Source organism: Hakea prostrata, chromosome 10, assembly GCF_041222555.1.
Source record: "Hakea prostrata isolate BN-2017 chromosome 10, UWA_Hpros_2, whole genome shotgun sequence".
Lineage (NCBI taxonomy): Eukaryota > Viridiplantae > Streptophyta > Magnoliopsida > Proteales > Proteaceae > Hakea > Hakea prostrata.
The window spans coordinates 1,735,956-1,753,935 of NC_142609.1; the positions used below are offsets into that span (position 1 = coordinate 1,735,956).

The following is a 17,980-nucleotide window of genomic DNA, read 5'->3' on the forward strand; positions in this document are numbered from 1 at the left end:
AATTGAGCATTTTCGAGCTTTCTTAGATCAGAACTTAGGTTTTCGAATTCCGAACTGGTAAGATCCATCATGAGATATAAACAAAAACCTAGATAGATTCATCAAAGCTAAGTTTGAATTAGGGATGTCGAGCATCTGAATGCAGGCGTCGATGATTAAGCGACGAATGCCAGAATCTCAGCTCGGATTTCTCTCGGCAACGTACAGCACTGAAAACGCTATGGCAAAAGCGCATCAGAGACTCTAATTTGTTGCCTATCTCAGTCCCCTAACTAATTACTCTAAAAACTAACAAGATGTGCACAAAATGCTCAGAAAGTAGTGATTAGATAGCATCAACAAGCTTTGATCAAGCTCTCATAGTTTGATGGTATAGCTGTCATCGTCATCGCTCTAGTCACGTCGTCTCAGAGACGATATTTAATCTATGAAAACGATTTTAATCCCTAAATCCGAAAAAAAAAAAAAAAAAAAAAAACAGAAACAGAGAACGAGATCTGCAAGTAACACCAGAAAATGACCTCAGAAGCTAAAAAGAAGGAATCTCATCAAAGATATCTCAGATGGTACGGACAATTCTTAAACATCACTGGCCATTGCAGGATTGTGTTTTCTGCAGATCTCCCATCGACTTGGTAGGTGAAAATAACACTAAAAATCAAACCAAACGAAGCAAAAAAAAATTTAAGGCATAACCCTAGTGTATCTACAATTGAACTCGAAGCACTCCAAATGAAGGAGAAACAGATCCAATCAGAACGAGACTTACTGGTGCGAGAACGCGAGGATGAAAAGTAAAGCTAACGATCGATGGAATTTATAGCCGATGGTAGGCCGCAAAGCAAAAGTTCGAAAACCCTAATTTTGGTTATTTGCTTGCCGCCGTGCGCCGATCTCGTTAGTCTGGTGCGTTAGCGTCGGATGGACGTTACATTACGAGGATTTCATTAAATCTCAGCCGCACATAAAAATATCTGCAGATTATACTATTTCAACTTGACGTGCAATTGAGATTTAATGAAGTCAAGAGGTATTTACCCGTGCTACCCTTCCACCTTTCTCTAGTCCCTTTAACACAAGGCTACAACCAGCTCTCCTTGCTTGTTACCCTTCTCTGCTATCCCCATCCATCTGTCTTCAACTGGCCAAGCACCCACCTATGGAGGCATTATTTTCCCCCTCCATTAGGGATGTAGCGGTTTGGGGCGGTTTCGGGCTGAAAAACACATAACTCAAACACGGCCTATTAGCAAAATAACGGTTTCGATTTAGTGCGATTTGGATTAATGGTTTAGAATTGGGTTGACTAACGGTTTATAGTGTGTAAAAAAAAAGAAAAAAAGAAATAATTGAACATCCTACAATAAAAGCCAAAATTTTATGAAAAACAAAGTTGCTATTAGTCAATTTCCATTAAAAAAATCCGCCCATCCTCTATATAAATCAAGAACCTAGATATTAAATAGTAGAATGATTATTTGATGTTTGAATTCATGCATAATTTTTTTAATTGTCTATACCAACTACCTAGTGGTAATATAATGATTGAAATACTATTTAATGTAAAATTACATTTTAAACGGGCTATAACGGGTTGCGGTTTGGTTTTGGGTTGGTGTGGACTCCACCACCCTCAGCCCAAACACAATCCATTATTGTTCGGGTCGGGTAGGTGTTTTTTGGCTACAAATTGACACCCCTATTCCCAGGGTTGCCAATATTGTAGTAGATACCTTGGCTCAAGGGTCTATCAACAGTTTGGCCTATTTCTAGTGTCTAGCGTTAGAGGGTTGTCGCTGGCAAAAGTTTTTATCAACAATTTGCTTAGTTTTGTAATAAATTCTGCTTACACACCCCCACAAATAAAAAATAAAAAAATTAGTAAAAATCTTGACTTGATCAAGGTTAATGTGATGATCATATTGGGGTTAAGTCTAGGTTAAAATAAGGGTCTAGATTAAGCCAAAATCAAGGACGTCATCAATATCAATCAAGCAAGACAAACATTAATTCAAGGCTTGCCCTTAGCCCTGACTTGCCTTTAGGGTCAAAATCTTAAGACCAAGTGCTATTTAGCCTCAAAGAAGGTCAAATTCATTAGGACCAAACTTCCACCTCTACAGCGCATCTTTTGGGATCATTGCTTCATGGGCTGGCATTGGCGCAACGGTAAGTTTAGTCCATTGTAACCAAGTACGGCCAAGTCTGCCTGCTTAATACGATTGTGGTTCTCCCTAGACCACAGTGGCAGTGGCCTCCTGCGCTGGTTAATAACCGAAAGCCCTTTGCATAAGTGGTATCCTTAATCATGCGATGTTTCCATTTCAAAAAAATTACTCTGTTACAGACCATTATGGTGAGATCAATAGACCAAACACTTTTCTGTCCCACATACCATAATAATGGTTCGTCTTCAACAGTAAAACTTACACAACTTACATGAGGATCTAAATATCCATTTCTTTTCCCCTTAAGCTCCCGCTGGCCACTCATCCTCTTAACCAGAACCTTAATCTTAACAGCAATTTTGAATGGGACGTGTGTTTTTTGGGTTTAAAATTCAAGGTTGAGAATCAGGCAGCTTGCTAAGAACAGAGTGCTCTGGTTTGTGATCGCACTCAAAATCAAGATGAACAAATGCTCTCTCAACTTCAGCGAGCTCCTCAATCTTTATTTGTAAGGACTCTCCAATTGCATGGGCTTCCTTCAGTGGCAAGTCTTCAGGAAGTTCAATGTCAACCTGTGCATGTTCATTTGAAAGAAACCCAGTTAATATGGAGTACTGAGCTTAACAATGATGAAAATTGAAATGAAACCCAGAAAGAATAAAAGCTTCCGAATACCAGAAAGCTAAGTGGTGTGGCATGTCAAAAGTGCCTTAGACATTTTAGTTTCCCAGGCAGTAATATGATAAAATCTATGGGCAGAGGTCTCCCAGAATGCTATAGCGCAAACTTGCAGCAATGAGAAGCAATAAGACAAGTTCGTTTCGTAAGGGCCCTCATGTTTATTGAGAGAAGGTCGGTGTAGTTCCATGAATCATTATGTGTAAAGGGATGCAGATTCCTTTCCTAAAAGCTATAGATGAAGTGAAAAGTTAACTGACCTCTACAAAGTAGAGAACACCAAAAGTGTAGGCTCTAACTGTGTCAACGCGTTTGATTTTAGGATGGTGCCTCAAGACTAAATACGTCAATTTCTGCAACATTTCAGGTGGAGCCGACTGGCCTACTAGAGAAGCTGCATCAAGAGAAGAAATGGTGAATTACTTGTATAGATGAAACATGTCATTGATATAGAAAGCAAGCAAGAGTACAGTTGACAATTTTTTATTTTGACATCATAATCTTCTATTGAAAGTAGATGCTATGATCCCTTGCTAGTGTATGAGATCCATTACTTATTCAGTTCTTTGGCAATGGAAGTTTTCAAACCTAATACATGAGGACTGTTGCTAGCTTGGATACCTAAAGAAATACATGGTGATAAGATACCACAAAATTTGGAGCTCTTTCCAATTTTCTTACCAGCAAAAATCTCAATTTGGAAGGGAAGAAAAGAAGAGAAGGGGGGGGGGGGGGGGGGGGAAGAAAGGTATAATGTGATTTTCTTAAACAATGAAATGGGGTGATAAGTGCAACAATGTTTACACCAAGAATTAAGTACTCCTACCTGCTCCTTTGTTAAACAAGAGAGAAACCTAAGTGCAACGCTTCTAGTGAAATTTACAAACATTTAAAATATTAGCATTACACTTAATTGAATGAGTTAGGTTGAATACGTAGACTCTTATCACTCAAAGATAACTCCAGAATTGTGTCAGTACTCTAGAGAGAGAGAGAGAGAGAGAGAGAGAGAGAGAGAGAGAGAGAGAGACCTGCATTTTCTAGTACAGTCCCACTCCAGTTAGCAATTGTATATATTGCTAGCATAATAGCACCAACCGGGTCAATCCACCAGAAGAATTTATCACCAAGAACAGCAGCGACTAAGCCAACAACATTTGTTACCACATCGAAGTAGTGATCCTAAATGTTGGCATTAATTAGGGGGAAAAAAACATGATCTTTCACTATAAAACTGAAGCCAAAAAAAAGAAAATGAAAGTCAATAGGTTGGTGCTGTTTAATGAGAAAACCTTTGCATAAGCACGAACTATTGTGTTTCCTGAGGTTCTGCAGTAAATCCAGAGGCCAAGTTTTATCGCAGTAGCAGACAGCATGATTGTATATAACCACAAAAGTTGATCCGAGGTCATCTTTTCAGAAGGTTCATCTTTGATCAGTTGTTCCAAAGCCTGGACCAGTACTTGAAAACCTGCAAAGATGATGAAAAGGAATTGCAGTTGCTGCAAGGAACAAAGCTATATTCTTGAAGGTTTGTGATGTTGCATACAGAATATTAGGGATCTACCCATATATCATGGTTTCTTGAAGTTCAATATTCCAATATCCGTTGGAATTGTCTATATGTTGTTAGAATGAGTTGTGATACAGAAGAAACATATTTTCTTTTTTTCTTTCACGTGTTCTGCAGCTAAGAAGCATTGTCATGTTGCACTAGTTGATTTTCTTAAGGAAGCAATTTCAATTTTGAACCAAGACAATGTTCATCATTAGTATAAGAAGGTTAAAGAAGTACATACCAAGGGTAGCCATAATAGCTGCAAAAATGACAATGCCTACTGGCTGCACCCTCAGTTTTCCAATAGGATATTTGTAGATATTTATATTTTTCATCGACAAATGTGTGAACCAAAGAATTCCACCAGCCATAAGATCTAGTAGAGAATCAAGTGTTGAAGCTGCTATTGCAATTGAGCCACTTCTTACTGTGGCATAAATCTGGAATTCATGAAGTTGAAGAATTAAGTACAACAGACAAAAGTGCTAACCCATTATCATAAAACCTTGCAGGATCTATATTTATCCTTGAATCTCGTAAAACTTGAGATGAGAAGGGAAAGTGAGTACCTTAAAAGCCAGCAAGAGAACATTTGCATAATTTGATATTTTCATTGCTCTTTCATGCTCTACTTCTTGAGCATGGTCTCGGACCTCATCGATGCTGTTTGTTGTTTCTAAAGAGTCAACCTCCTCGAAGGATTTCAGAGTTGCAAATTGTTTTTCATAGTATTCCTTTTCCCCTGACACAAAGATTAACTTTAAAAATTATGAAAAACCCAAGATCATGAAGAAACTTTTCTAACAGAAATTAGTGGTTACATTTTCCTTTTCTGTTTCTGGCTTCCATTTAATAGGGGATTAAGCAGAGAGCTTCTTAGCAGTTGTAGTGCCATACTTCATGGATACAATTTCTAACATTTTTCAAAAGAAACATAACAGCTGCAAAATATATGTCGGGAGAGAGGAAACAAACTGAATAAACAACAATTAAAACTGTGCAATTCAGCCCCCAAAAAAAGAAAAAGCAATTAAAACTGTGCAGAAAATGAAAGGCATCAAACATACTGAAAGGTCAGGTCATCTGCTCTAAAGACTATCCCCATCTGTATTCAATTCTCCTCCAAACTCGCAGTTTATGATGAAATGCTCAGTTATACAAGTCTTTTGACACCGCCTTTGCATCCTTTTGGGCAAAGATTAAGCATGGGCATAGCTACTAAACTAGAAAACCCAAAAGAGCAAATGATTTCATCCTAATATTTTCACCCGAATCTTGAGGTGCACAAAGCTTACGAGAAAAATAAATAAATAGGCATACATCTCCGCACGTATAATCACTGTCATTGAACATTGATCACTGAACGCGCACCACAGATTGCTGATACAAAATAGTGAAAAATTTCCGCAAAATATTTCTTTTCTTCATCATCAGTTGCTCGTTTCTCTGAGAAATCGATGCAGGGACATAGCGGAGTGGAAGAGAACGTACAAGAACAGAAGAGAAACAAGTAGTTACCTTGGTTTAAGCATTTGGTTTTAGATGCATTAATGTAGAAAGGATCCTCTGGATCGAGGGCTGGTCTGAGCTTCTGAGGCAACTGGGAAGTGAAATCTCTAATTATGGTACCTACAGAATACCGGCTACTCAGTCGTGGATGTCCATCTTCAGGAGTTTGATCTTGATTCAACGATAACAATGGCTTCTTGACATCCAGACCTTTTTCCATCAATTTCAACTTCGGATTACAGCCAAATCAAACCCAAGTGGGGAAGTGCAAAGCAAAACTAAAATTTCCCTCTGACATACACAAGAGGATTATTACGTAGCTTCAGGCTTATTCAGAAAATTGGGTTGAACAGAACAGCATTTCTTTTCTAATGCTTACCCGAAAGGAACGGCCGGAAATGGCACTGCCTGCATGAAATGTGTGGATGTCTCTCCCTACCCTGTTTGGAGTCTCTCTCTCTCTCGCGTATCGTAACCAGATATCCATTCGGGTCGGGTCGGGTTTCCCTATCTGGTGTCCCTTAGAAATACCCGAAGACAGTCTAACGTGTGAGTTGGATCATCTTTCAGCTAGGGTCAAGGGAATGAATCCAGATGATCACCGCTCCCCGAAGGCTTTACCACCACAAATTCGGTGGGATCCACAGTACAAGTAATAAAATAAAATTAAAAAAATCCCATCACCCAACCCTTGGGTCTTCCTGTATTTATGGTAGTAAAGTCGTTGGGGAGCACAGAGTGCTACCCCGACAGGTAGCTGATCTGGACTCCAAGGGAATTGGGATCATCTCCCCCAACAACTTCCGACCACAAAAACACTGTGGGTGTCCACATGTGAAAAAATATGAGTTTTTTTTTTCTTTTTTCAAAATGTGCTTTTCACTTGTGAGCCCCACTGTTTTGTGGTTGGGAAGCCATTGGGAGCACTCTATGCACTCCCGACGGGGAGTTGATCTTGACTCGGGTCAAGGTATGTTTTCTGTTGACATTCATATACCACACATTAGGAGATGAGAATAAGACCTACCGAAGCCAAGGATACAACTTCTAATTTATTTTACCGATATTTTATACTAGAGAAGTATTAGGAAGCACATACATCTTTTTCTCGAATAGATGATTAGGACTTGCTAATGAACCACACCCACCATTCACTTTTTTCCAATAGAAAAGTATTAGGAAGCACATACATCTATCTATCTATCGGACAGAGGATTAGAATTGCCAACGAACACACCCACCATACACTTTTTTTTTGTGCAAGTGCATTGTTTTTCTAACATAAATGAGTATAGAGATATTAGTGTACCACAGAGAGTCAAATCCACAACCTCTTCAGTTAGGTATTGGTCTCAAACAACCCTGCATAGGTATCATTCAATTCTTGATTTTGCGTCAAAACCTTAGTGTTCAATTTTTCCATCAGCCTTCAAGTAACGTTACAGTGTGACCGGAGATCCGGCAGTTCCACCATCAAATTCACAATCAGTCCTTCCGAAGAAGGCTCCGGAAAACCCTATCGTTGCACGAACCCCCAAATAGCTGCAAAAATCTTTGAGCAAGTTCGTTTTTTCTTTAGACGAAATCAGGAGCAACTTTAATTTACATTCGTCCAGAAGAAACCTGTACGAATTGTACGAACCCGTACGGACGCCAAAAATTATGACCACGTGATTTACAGTTTTACCTTTTTTTATTTCACACCTCCCAAAATCGAGTGACGAGTCATCGCGGTCGTCGTCATGAAGCAGAGGATAAGAGGAGAAAACACAGTAAACAGCAGAGGAACTGAGAAAATGAAGGAGAAGATCGTTTCCTGTTGTTGGAAAACTTGTCCTTTCAAGCCAATTTAAATTTATACGAGAAGAAGAGAAAACCTAATTCTCTTCGTCTCGGAGCTGTTGCGGAAACTATTTCATTCTGGATTTATCTGTTTCTATTTTCTCGGAAAAGAGAAAATGTAGGACTTAATGCGTTTTTTCTGATTTTCTCCTACTATTGATCCTGCAATTATTCTATTAAATTTCCTAAGAACTCGTTCCTTTTCATTTGATTTTAAAAACACCAAATCCTACATACAAGACACAGAAACAAAGAGAGAGAGAGATAAGAGATAAACCTCTGATGAGTCCTTTAGCAGTAGAGAGATCAGTGCTAGCAGGATCTTCAGGATCCAAACCGGATCTCACCTTGTCAGGCAAATTCTGAAAGAAATCAAACCTCAAGTTGCCGAGGGAGCTCAGAAAACTTGCATGTCGATAATTTAGTTCGTCGAGCAATGGTGTTCTTACATCTGCGTTGCCTTCCATCTTCTTGGACTGAGCTTGCTCTCCTGCTAGAACGAGCCAAGGTAAGCTATATATATATATATTTACAAGGCATTAGAGACAACGTTCCTGGGTCCCACCCTACCTAGCGTTTAATAATGTGGGCCCCTGTGCATTTTTTTGGAAAGTATTTGCGACAGATAAGGTCCAGCTTGGATTAGTGCCTTGCAACGATGAAGGACTAGCCAGTAGCCATGTGAGTGAGTCAACTCGGTCCGAACTCATAAGCGATTCCCTAATTTCTTTTATTGACTGCACATGAAAAATAAAATAGAAACATTTTCATTGCCATCCCTTAGACTTATACACTTTATGAGACGGTTCCCCTATTATTAACACAGTTAGTCTCAGTTAGTTTTTACTTATTCATGATGCACATTTTCTGTTATGAATGTAACTTGTCAATCTCCCAACTTTATAAGGAGACTAGTAGAGGGGGAGTCATATTTATAATTTAACTTCTTGTAGTAAGTTAATTGGGGTTTTTTGCCGTGAATGTAGGTTTTACAATGAATGCTGAACCACGTTAATTCTTGGGTTTATTGTGTGAATATTTATGATAAATTCAACATCTCCTAAACTTTATCAGGATTTATAATTGAAAGTTGAAGTAATCACAAAGAGAAGGAGATGAAAAAAAACAAGTTCCAGCATGGGTTTTTTGTTCAAGGTTATTCTTGTCATTAATATTTAACTTACATCACCTTTCGAAAGGCAGATGGTGTCTTTGGTCTATTTTACCTTATAAATGTTCTTATTGATAAATTAAATAATAAAAGGAGTAACGCTAATTTTGGGGGGGGAAACTAGGGTAGTATCAAAAGCTTCATGGACCCTTTACCGGTGATGATGGATTTTTGTGCTTTTTTCAAATTTTTTCAACACACATTAGATGAGGGGGCCTATTGAGGGTACCAACTCTAAAGCAACTTGTTAGAATTCAAAGATAGATCCTTCTTAATATGTGATAAAGAAGTGTAAGAGGAGCACGTACCTCGAACCCTGACTAGTAAAATATCCTTACTCCAATTTTACTTGGAGTTTAATTGGTATTAATGTTCTTATGAGATAATCTAATGTTAATGTATGATACAATTGATTCTTCCATGCCACATCAAGATTAAGGTTATAATTAATGGTTAGTTATGGACCTTAACTGTTTTTTAATTAATATTATTTTGGCTAATTGGTCATTATCAATAATGCTTTAGCCTTTGGGCCTTTTGTTGGGTATGATTGGATTCTCAATCATTTAGGGCCTGTTGGGTTACATGAATCTAGAGATTTCAATCGATTCAGAATTACCCTTTGGTGTAAAATCTCTAGATTCACGTTTTAGGAAAAGGTGAATCAGAGATTTATGGGAGGTGAAACCGAGATTTCAAAAAATACAATGACATCACAAAAATCATGTCGATCAAATAAATTTTTAGGATGAATTCACAGCTTTCATCCACAACCAAACACTTAATTTTATAAATTATAACTCCATAGATTTGAAGTCTATAGATTTGAAATCTCTAGATATTTGAAATCTCCAGACTCATGTAACCAAACAGGCCCTTAATAAATGGTTATTCAATTTGGGTTAAGATTAATCATTTACATTAAAAAAAATTGCTCAAGTTAGACAAACAAAATGGAATCTTTTGCCAAATTTGGCTTTATTAGATCAGACTTGATCAAGCCTTTAAATGTAGGCTTGAATCTGACACCTGATCATCTAGATGGATGCGTGATCAATGCATATTCAACTATCACAACCAATGATGAATCAGTTGTGTTGGTTTTCTCTCTTAAAAGCAGTCAAATATTATAATAAAATCAAACTAGTACTTAGGGGTGTCAACGGTGCGGTTTGGGGCAGTTTCGAACTGGGCCTAACGGTTTCGGGCCAGTTTTGATTTGGTGCGGTTTGGGTTCGGGTTAACTAACGGTTTGGGCTAAATTTAGATTAGGGTTGACTAACGGTTTATGGTTGTAAGAAAAAGAACAAGAATGAATAGTTGAGCATCCTACAACAAAAGCGAAAATCATATAGAAAGTAAAGTTGATATTGGTCAATTTCCATTTAGAAAACCCACCCATTATATAGAAATCAAGAATCTAGATATTAAGTAGTAAAATGACTATTTGATCTTTGTATTCATGATTAATTTTTTTAATTGTCCATACTAACTACCTAATGGTAATATAATGATTCAAATACTATTTAATGTAAAATTACAAAACAGGTTGTAAAACGGGTCGCGGTTCGGTTTTGGGTTGGTGTGGGCTCCACAATCTTCAGCCCAATTACGGCCCATTAAGGTTTGATTCGAGCCAGTTTGGGCTATAACGGGCCGGTGCGGTTCGGTTTTAAAGGTTCGGGCTATAAATTGACACCCCTACTAGTACTGTACGATAGAAGACCATTTATTAGGTGCAAACTTGAATTCTGCGCATTAAATGTACAATACCTGTTGTCAGCTGATCGAGATTTCGATCTCGATCGTCTATCTCGCAAGTAGTTAAAAGCTAGACGAACCATCGAGATTTAAATCTGAACCTTTGGCAACACTGAAGTTGAACCCATTAATCAATATCACAAGTTCGTCTTTATGGTATGACATAAGATTCTAATTATAAAGTTTCATTTTCAATCATGAAGAGAGTCTTTCTTCTTTAAAAGGTCCTAAAGAAAGACTTTAATCCAAACTTATATCACTAAACATGTTAATTAGTATTTGACTAAGCAAAAGAAACCTTGTAATAATACATGAAAGATAAGAGACAATAGTCGATGAAGCATCGACATCAATTGTTATAAATAGAGCCCATCACCCTTGTGTTATGAACGTACAGACAAGTGAAATTCCAGCCTTTTGCATGCAGTGCTCATTTGTTTTTTCTCTATTAATGTTTTCCTCAAACAAGAATAAAGATTTGAGGTCCACAAAATCTGAGTCTCGTGAGCCTTTGCATGAGTCTGGATGTTTTATCATACACGATAGAAGTTTGTACTCTTCTCACATTTTTTTATGACACAGTAGGAGAGTGTGAAATGTCATGCCTAATGAGTTAGTTGCCAAGTGCCCTCTAGGAGAACAGTCTACCAGAAGATCGAGTTGGAGCCTGGAGCCAAACCCCTACATTGGTTCGATTTTGTAGATTGCCACAACAAAAAGTCAACTTCATGAGGGATGATCTCTGATTTTTTTTTTTTTTTTTTGTTATAATTCAAAGTTAAATCTTTTCTAATGTGTGGTGAAGAAGTGTGAAGAAAACACAGACCTTTACCCGATGGGTATAAGATTCCAATTCCCTTTTCAAAGCCCTTATATAATTGACACTAATCTATCTTTTCTAATAAAAAAAACTTAAGGAGACAAGTTACTTTTTAAAGTTAGCTTAGTCCTTCTTTCTATGTAAACCAATATTTTGTCTCATGAAGTTGACAAGTTTGAAAGACTAGTTTCAAACAATTGATTATTTTAGATTAATCTTGATATTTTTCAGTGTCAATTTTTCCCTTGAGACCTAGGTAATTAAATTAGGTAGATGACAATGACTTTGCTTTTGATTTATGTCTTGTAGCATTGAATGCCGATTATTTTAACCATGAACAGAATGCAGATAAGGTCCATACACAAAATAACAAAGCTAGACATATCTACCAATAAATGGTGGCAGATTCAGGTGGGGTCTTTCAAGATCCTCTGCTAGCAAATCTTCAACCACCAAAAGGATCCATTAACCACTACAGGGATATGTACAGAAAGTAAATTAACTTCTTCAAGATGAACAGCATGGAGGGTAGAAAAACAGGGTTTCTGGGTTCATGGTATTTGGTTTACAAAGAGATAATTCGGTTTTGATTGTTTCTTTTCTTTTTCTTAACATAAGAAGTGCATTAGAAGTGGATTAATGCTGTAGAAATAAATTTGGTTGATTGATAGCAATGGTGAATCTTGCCAGTTTAGGTAATTAGGCATGCAACTGGTTTAATCTGTTTTCTCTACCTTCTACTAGCTTTATTGAATTTCCTATTGCAAACTATTTGTTGCCTTGTGAGAATAGCATGACCTGCTCCTGCCTTTCTCCTCCACTGTTATTTGTGATGAAAGCTTTAACAGGATTCCAAAGAGGTTAGATGGGCATCAGTAATAACCTTTGACTGAGAATTTATGGTTATCTATATAGATTCTGATATATAAGGATTTCTCCATGAAGCAGAAGCAAGGGGAATGCTCCAAGGAATGCAGAAAAACAAGAGAATTGAGAGTGACAGCCGAGGACATTTGGACTGATTGCTAGGAATCAGCTGAGTGGATGGAGCAGGACATGATAGCCTTGGGAGACAATCAAGGAATCTTGAACATTAAATCAATAATTAAGAATGAGGGATGTGTTTATATACCCAATAATCTAGCTTTCCTTGCAAAATTGGAGATACTGGGTGATTTGGTAACTGACAATTTACTTGCTTACCTTGGTTGTGAACTTGGTTTTCCTTTCAGAAAAGAAAAATAGAAGGTTAAGAATATGTTGTAGACCTAAAATCCATTCCAACAATGCATACCAAACACAGCCTCAGTGTTTCCACAAGATGATGTGGTGTATATTGAGTGGCCTACATGAGGTTAGTTAATGATTAAAATTCTGAAATATTTTTTGCAGCTCTCATTTTCTTGTAGTTGTTTTTGATTTGCCAAGCTGCAGCTATATGAATTATTCTGCTGTAAGTAATATCATTTTGTTTGGGATATTAAATGAATCATCCAGAATTACTAACATCCAGTAAGCCAAAGCCATCAGAAGCTATTCTTTCCCTCTCAAGGGGAACCTAGAATTGATTGAAAAAATACACCTTCAACCAGATGACTGCTACCCTTTCCCAAAAACTATTATGATACTGGATCTCAATGTTGATTTCAAAGAGTACAACAACAATTTGGATATTAAAAAGAAAAATAAAAAAGGAAAAAACTCTCTTATCTCTTGATTAAAAAAAGGGGAAATTATGGTCCTGCTGGTTTTGAGCTAAGTAGTGGTTGAAGAGCCTTCACAACAATTGTCATATTTGGTCGAAAGTCTGCCTCGTATTGAACACAGAGTGCTGCAACTGCTCCCAACTGAAAGACAAGCACATTGATAAATGGAAATGTTGATTAAGAAAAAAGCTTCAGCAAGATTACCATACTGCACTATCTACAAAACTACAAATAGAAAAGAAAGGTAGTACTGCAACTAAACTCTTTGGCCAATGATAAGTAAATGCAGAAAAGATTATGCAAAGAAGAGTAGAGAGGCAAGGACCTTAGCAACAGCCTTTGGTGGGAATTCATTCTCTAGCTTGGGATCTACACATTGCTTGACCTTATCCTCACTCAATCTTGGAGTTGCCTATATTGTAAAATGTAGTTAGAGATCCGAGTACGGAAGAATGAAATAGTAACGGAGCTTGGGATTGTACAAAAGGACTCACCCAAGTAACCAAACTCTGTTGCCCTTTAGGCATAGTGTGGTCTACTGGTTTCCTTCCTGTCAAAAGTTCCAAAAGAACAACCCCAAAACTGTAGACATCACTTTTCTGAGTCAATTGCCCAGTCATAGCATACCTGATCAACAGAAAAGTACCAACAGCAAGAAAACAAGGTGAGTATGAATTAAGTTTACACGAGTTGAGAGATTTCAGAAAGCAATGGAAACTTTGGAAACCTTTAGCCATGGCAAGATATTGAACAAAAAGTGTCATTCCCATTGTTATTGGGGTAGTTTCCTAGTTTATTCAGCTATGTTAGAGACTGCAGCTTTAAATAATAAATCAAGATTAAATCCTAAGCAATATAATTCCAGATGAAGTTCCCAACCTTACATTACAACCATTTAAGTTTTCTCTAATCCCTCCCAACTGGAACTGCATCCACCCCAAACTCCCCCCCCCCCAACCCCCCCCCCCCAACAACCAACCCAAGAAAAAAAAGAAAGAAAGTAAGAACAAGTCTGATATTGCAGTTAAGATTCACTATTTATGGCATGAAATTTATGAGTTGGTGCATTTCTTAGTGCTCCAAAGCAAAGCAACAGTATATTCACGCAGTTAACAATTGTAAACTTACTCTGGAGCGTGGTAACCAAAAGTTCCCAGGACTCTAGTGGAATGTAGGCGAGCTGCTGTATCCGGAGACTGATTGGTTAAATTGAAATCAGCAATCTTTGCCACAAAATCGTCGAAAAGAAGAACATTGCTTGATCTGACATCGCGATGGACTATAGGAGGTTGAACCTTCTCATGAAGATATTCAAGACCTTTTGCTGCACCAAAAGCAATTTTCACCCTCTGGCTCCAGCTAAGAACTGGACCAGGTTCAGCCCCCTGAACACCTTTCCTACCTGTGACAAATGATAAATACCATTATTCAGAATTGAAGTATTTAAACCTTAAAGAGTGCCGATGGATCTCAACATCTTGAGTATCAGCATTAAAATATGAAACATAAGTAAAGAGATCATTATGAATACCGTGTAAAACGTCGTGTAAGGAACCCATTGTTGCGAATTCATATGCCAAAATTCGATTGTTTGCATCCAAACAATATCCCAACAACTCTACAAAATGCTCATTCTTGAGTCTTGAAACTATTGATAACTGCATCATCCATTATAAGAAAGGAAAACCAAAACCAAGATGTAAGACTGAAGCCCAAGTTAAGAAAGATAAACCCTCTTTCTCTCTCTTTGAAAAGCCAACCTGAGAAGCAAAATCAGAATCTGGCTCTGATGAAGAACTGGCATCCAGCTTTTTGATGGCAGCTACTTGGCCACTCTTCAAGGTTGCATTGAAGACCCTCCCATATGAACCTTCACCAATCAAAGATTTTGTACCAAAATTGTTGGTCAACCTAGCTAGCTCATCAAAGGATAAGGCTGGTATTTCAATAGGTAAGACTTTAGGAGGGGCTGAACTCCTGGTTACATTGGAACTTCTTTGTTGTCCTCTTTCACTCCCTCCTACATAAGAGCAAAAATGCATCATAAGCATGATAAGAACTGCAAGGAGGTGGGAAGTGAGATGAAAAGAGGAAATGATACAAATAAAAATCATAAATTCAAGTAATTTTTTGCATCTTGCATAGCATCAGCTAATAGAGTCAGAGAAGTTTTTATAAAACTATATAGTGGGATGAACTCCCAGAAGCAAAACAATCCTTTTCATAGTAACTTGGTCTCCAGAAGAAAGCAACTGACTAATGGTTTGTCTCCTTTTTCATGCTCAGGAGATCAGGTGATCTTCCCTACATTGTTCGTACACAGTTTACACTAGAGGTCCTGGATTTGGTTGATTTTTGTCATGCATTAAATATTCCTAGAATCTGATGCTCCTTTCAAATGTTTGGGATGTAAAAACCGCCCAATGTACAGGAAAGGCAATACAGAACAATGGCTCTGGATGGTGTCATCTAGGTTGATTTAGCATGAAGAAGATAGCTGAGCTTTTGAAAAATACTCAGATTTAAAGCCTTTTGTTGAGGAAGTGAAGGGGCTGATCGTCAGACATTGTCCTTGCATAGAAGACAGCTGGTTTTCTTCTGCCACTTACGCAGGAAGCAGCTTCCTGCATCCACTGTGAGATGCAGGGAGATCACTAATCTCATAAACTCTGAGGCCCCTGCTTAACCCATTCATTCTACGCACAATTCTTGCATTATGCATCTCCACGGTATCCCAATGAACGAAAACAAATCGTTGCAGGTGAAATATTTAAAGATCAATTAATTTATAACAGATCCAATCAGAGAGTTCCCTTTGCCAAAGTTTTCTATAATCTACACTTGAGAGATGGAACCACAGATTTCATAGAGGAAATATGAAGATGAAATAAAATAGAGTTAGGCTAAGGTACCATATGCATTCCCTCCCTTTGGGGGAGCAGTATACTGATTAGCAGGTGGACCATAGTTCTCCTCTTCCGCACCTCCACAGCACATCATTTTTGCAGAGACACAACAAACCCAGAAGAGAGATCAATAATTCATCTCAAGCAAATGCTCCCAAGGAACGTTATCTGATTGAATTCCCCCAATCTGAAACAGTGGAACCTATAAAAATGACATCAAAGTCAAAAGTCTGAGAGGAAATATAACATAAAAGAGTGAAACCCAGCACTCCTCCGCGATTATCCCTAGAAAGAATAAAAATAAGAGTTTTTGTCAAGTATATAAATTATGACATTCCAATCATGAGATGCTTGTTAATCAACATTCACATGCTATGCTGTCAAAATCATTCATCCCCCATTTCAATCTAGAAACAAGAAAACGATAGATGAAACACAGTTTATTGATTTTATCATTCAATCAGCCAATGCAGAAAAACCATGAAAACCCATGACTGGAAAGAGGAAAAGATACGAAAGGAGGTGGGGAAGATTAAGAGAAGATAAATCAATCATTTAAAAAAAAAAAAAGGAGAAGAAAATTTGCATTACCTCACAGATTGGGATCGGAGCAGGACAAGGAGGAAGAGAAGAAGAAAACGAAAGACACGTAGAGAACAAATGGTGTTTTCAAAGAACAAGGGGAGAGAGAGAGAGAATAGAAAGGAAGAAGGAAGATCGATCGTTTCTCTGTTACCCAATCGTTTCTGTTCGCGGGAAACTCGTTTTGTGCACTTAACCGTTAACTAACCTTTACCAGCTCTGCATTTTATCCGTCTCCTACGTGACTTCACGTCGCACGTCCGTAGCACCTCTCTTTTTTTCTTTCAAAATCTATCTTTTATTGAGATATTAACCATTAAAGGGCTTTTGTCCTAGATTCTTACCAACTAAGACCTGCTATTTATTTTTTTTATTTTTTTGGGTAGTAGACTAAAAAGAAAGATTCCTCAAAAACAAAACCTCATGAAGTCAAAATTACAGAAATACCCATGATTGAAACTTCTCCCAAAACATTTTTTTTTCAGTGATCATAGTTTTGATTGCAAATGATTGATGATTAAGAAGTAAGGATGTTAACTAGTACAGTTTTGGTATAGTACCAACTTTGAATACTAGAAATCATAATTGAACCGTATCGAATTTATACGGTACAATACGATTTCGGTATTTGTAAAAAATGGTTTGGTATAGTTTCGGTATTAAATCTATGAAGGAAAACGGTTTAAACACGGTATTTAGTACTGTACAAACGAACCCATTCTATTTTTGTTATTAGTTCATTAAGATCTTAATGAAATTGCGATCAAACAATAGATAGAATCTGATATTAACAGAGACAAAGCAAGTAAATCTAATTAACAAAGACAAAGCAAGTAAATCTAAGAAGAGGAATGAAGGACAAAACAAAAGACTGAAACAGGGAATTAGGGATAAGGTAAAGTGTTTTAGTTGTAAAATTATATTTATATCCCTTAATTTGGTACGGTACCAATTCGATATGATTTCAGTACATACCGACGTTATGAGTACAAAAAAATGTTACCATATTATACTGAATTTCAAAATTCGATTTTGCTACGTTCTTGTTCGAATTTTGAATGATGCGATTTTAGATAGCACAATTCGGTATGACTAAACGATTTCGGTATGCAATTGACACCCTTATTAAAAAGTAATCTTTCTCACCATCATCATCCTCTTGGGGCCAAGAACAAAGTGTTGTTGACTTTTAATGTATATAATAGTTATTCCCTTCCCCTCTCTTATCTATAAAGCTATCCTTTTGTGGATAGTTGTCTACTTGCATGTAAACTAACCC

At 37.4% G+C, this 17,980-nt stretch overlaps 2 protein-coding genes and 2 non-coding genes across 6 annotated transcripts; all 4 read right to left on the reverse strand.

Annotated features, from left to right (window-relative positions):
* Window positions 1–307: 307 nt before the first annotated feature.
* On the reverse strand, window positions 308–394 carry LOC149001385 (small nucleolar RNA snoR116). Its single transcript, XR_016170570.1, has one exon. It is a non-coding gene; the product is annotated as a small nucleolar RNA snoR116 (small nucleolar RNA).
* A 123-nt stretch (window positions 395–517) lies between these two features.
* LOC149001386 (small nucleolar RNA snoR117) lies at window positions 518–595 on the reverse strand. Its single transcript, XR_016170573.1, has one exon. It is a non-coding gene; the product is annotated as a small nucleolar RNA snoR117 (small nucleolar RNA).
* A 1,539-nt stretch (window positions 596–2,134) lies between these two features.
* Window positions 2,135–8,235, reverse strand: LOC149001387 (metal tolerance protein 4-like). Of its 2 annotated transcripts, none has more exons than XM_089137660.1 (7): window positions 8,033–8,235; window positions 4,974–5,146; window positions 4,646–4,844; window positions 4,139–4,317; window positions 3,878–4,028; window positions 3,107–3,240; window positions 2,135–2,740 (listed from the first exon to the last, which is right to left on the reverse strand). In XM_089137660.1, exons 1-7 carry the CDS (start codon window positions 8,220–8,222, stop codon window positions 2,561–2,563), a joined length of 1,206 nt encoding a protein of 401 aa, XP_088993786.1. In that variant the 5' UTR covers window positions 8,223–8,235; the 3' UTR covers window positions 2,135–2,560. The 2 variants fall into 2 exon arrangements, with proteins under 2 accessions (XP_088993786.1, XP_088993785.1); XM_089137659.1 differs by lacking the exon at window positions 8,033–8,235 and adding an exon at window positions 5,923–6,493 and having other exon boundaries at window positions 2,139–2,740.
* A 4,718-nt stretch (window positions 8,236–12,953) lies between these two features.
* Window positions 12,954–16,866, reverse strand: LOC149001388 (protein CYTOSOLIC ABA RECEPTOR KINASE 4-like). 2 transcript variants are annotated; one of them, XM_089136790.1, is made up of 8 exons: window positions 16,711–16,866; window positions 16,126–16,321; window positions 14,974–15,233; window positions 14,745–14,871; window positions 14,342–14,615; window positions 13,708–13,840; window positions 13,539–13,625; window positions 12,954–13,354 (listed from the first exon to the last, which is right to left on the reverse strand). In XM_089136790.1, exons 2-8 carry the CDS (start codon window positions 16,211–16,213, stop codon window positions 13,241–13,243), a joined length of 1,083 nt encoding a protein of 360 aa, XP_088992916.1. In that variant the 5' UTR covers window positions 16,214–16,321; window positions 16,711–16,866; the 3' UTR covers window positions 12,954–13,240. The 2 variants fall into 2 exon arrangements, with proteins under 2 accessions (XP_088992916.1, XP_088992917.1); XM_089136791.1 differs by lacking the exons at window positions 12,954–13,354; window positions 13,539–13,625; window positions 13,708–13,840 and having other exon boundaries at window positions 14,338–14,615.
* Between the last annotated feature and the right edge of the window lie 1,114 nt (window positions 16,867–17,980).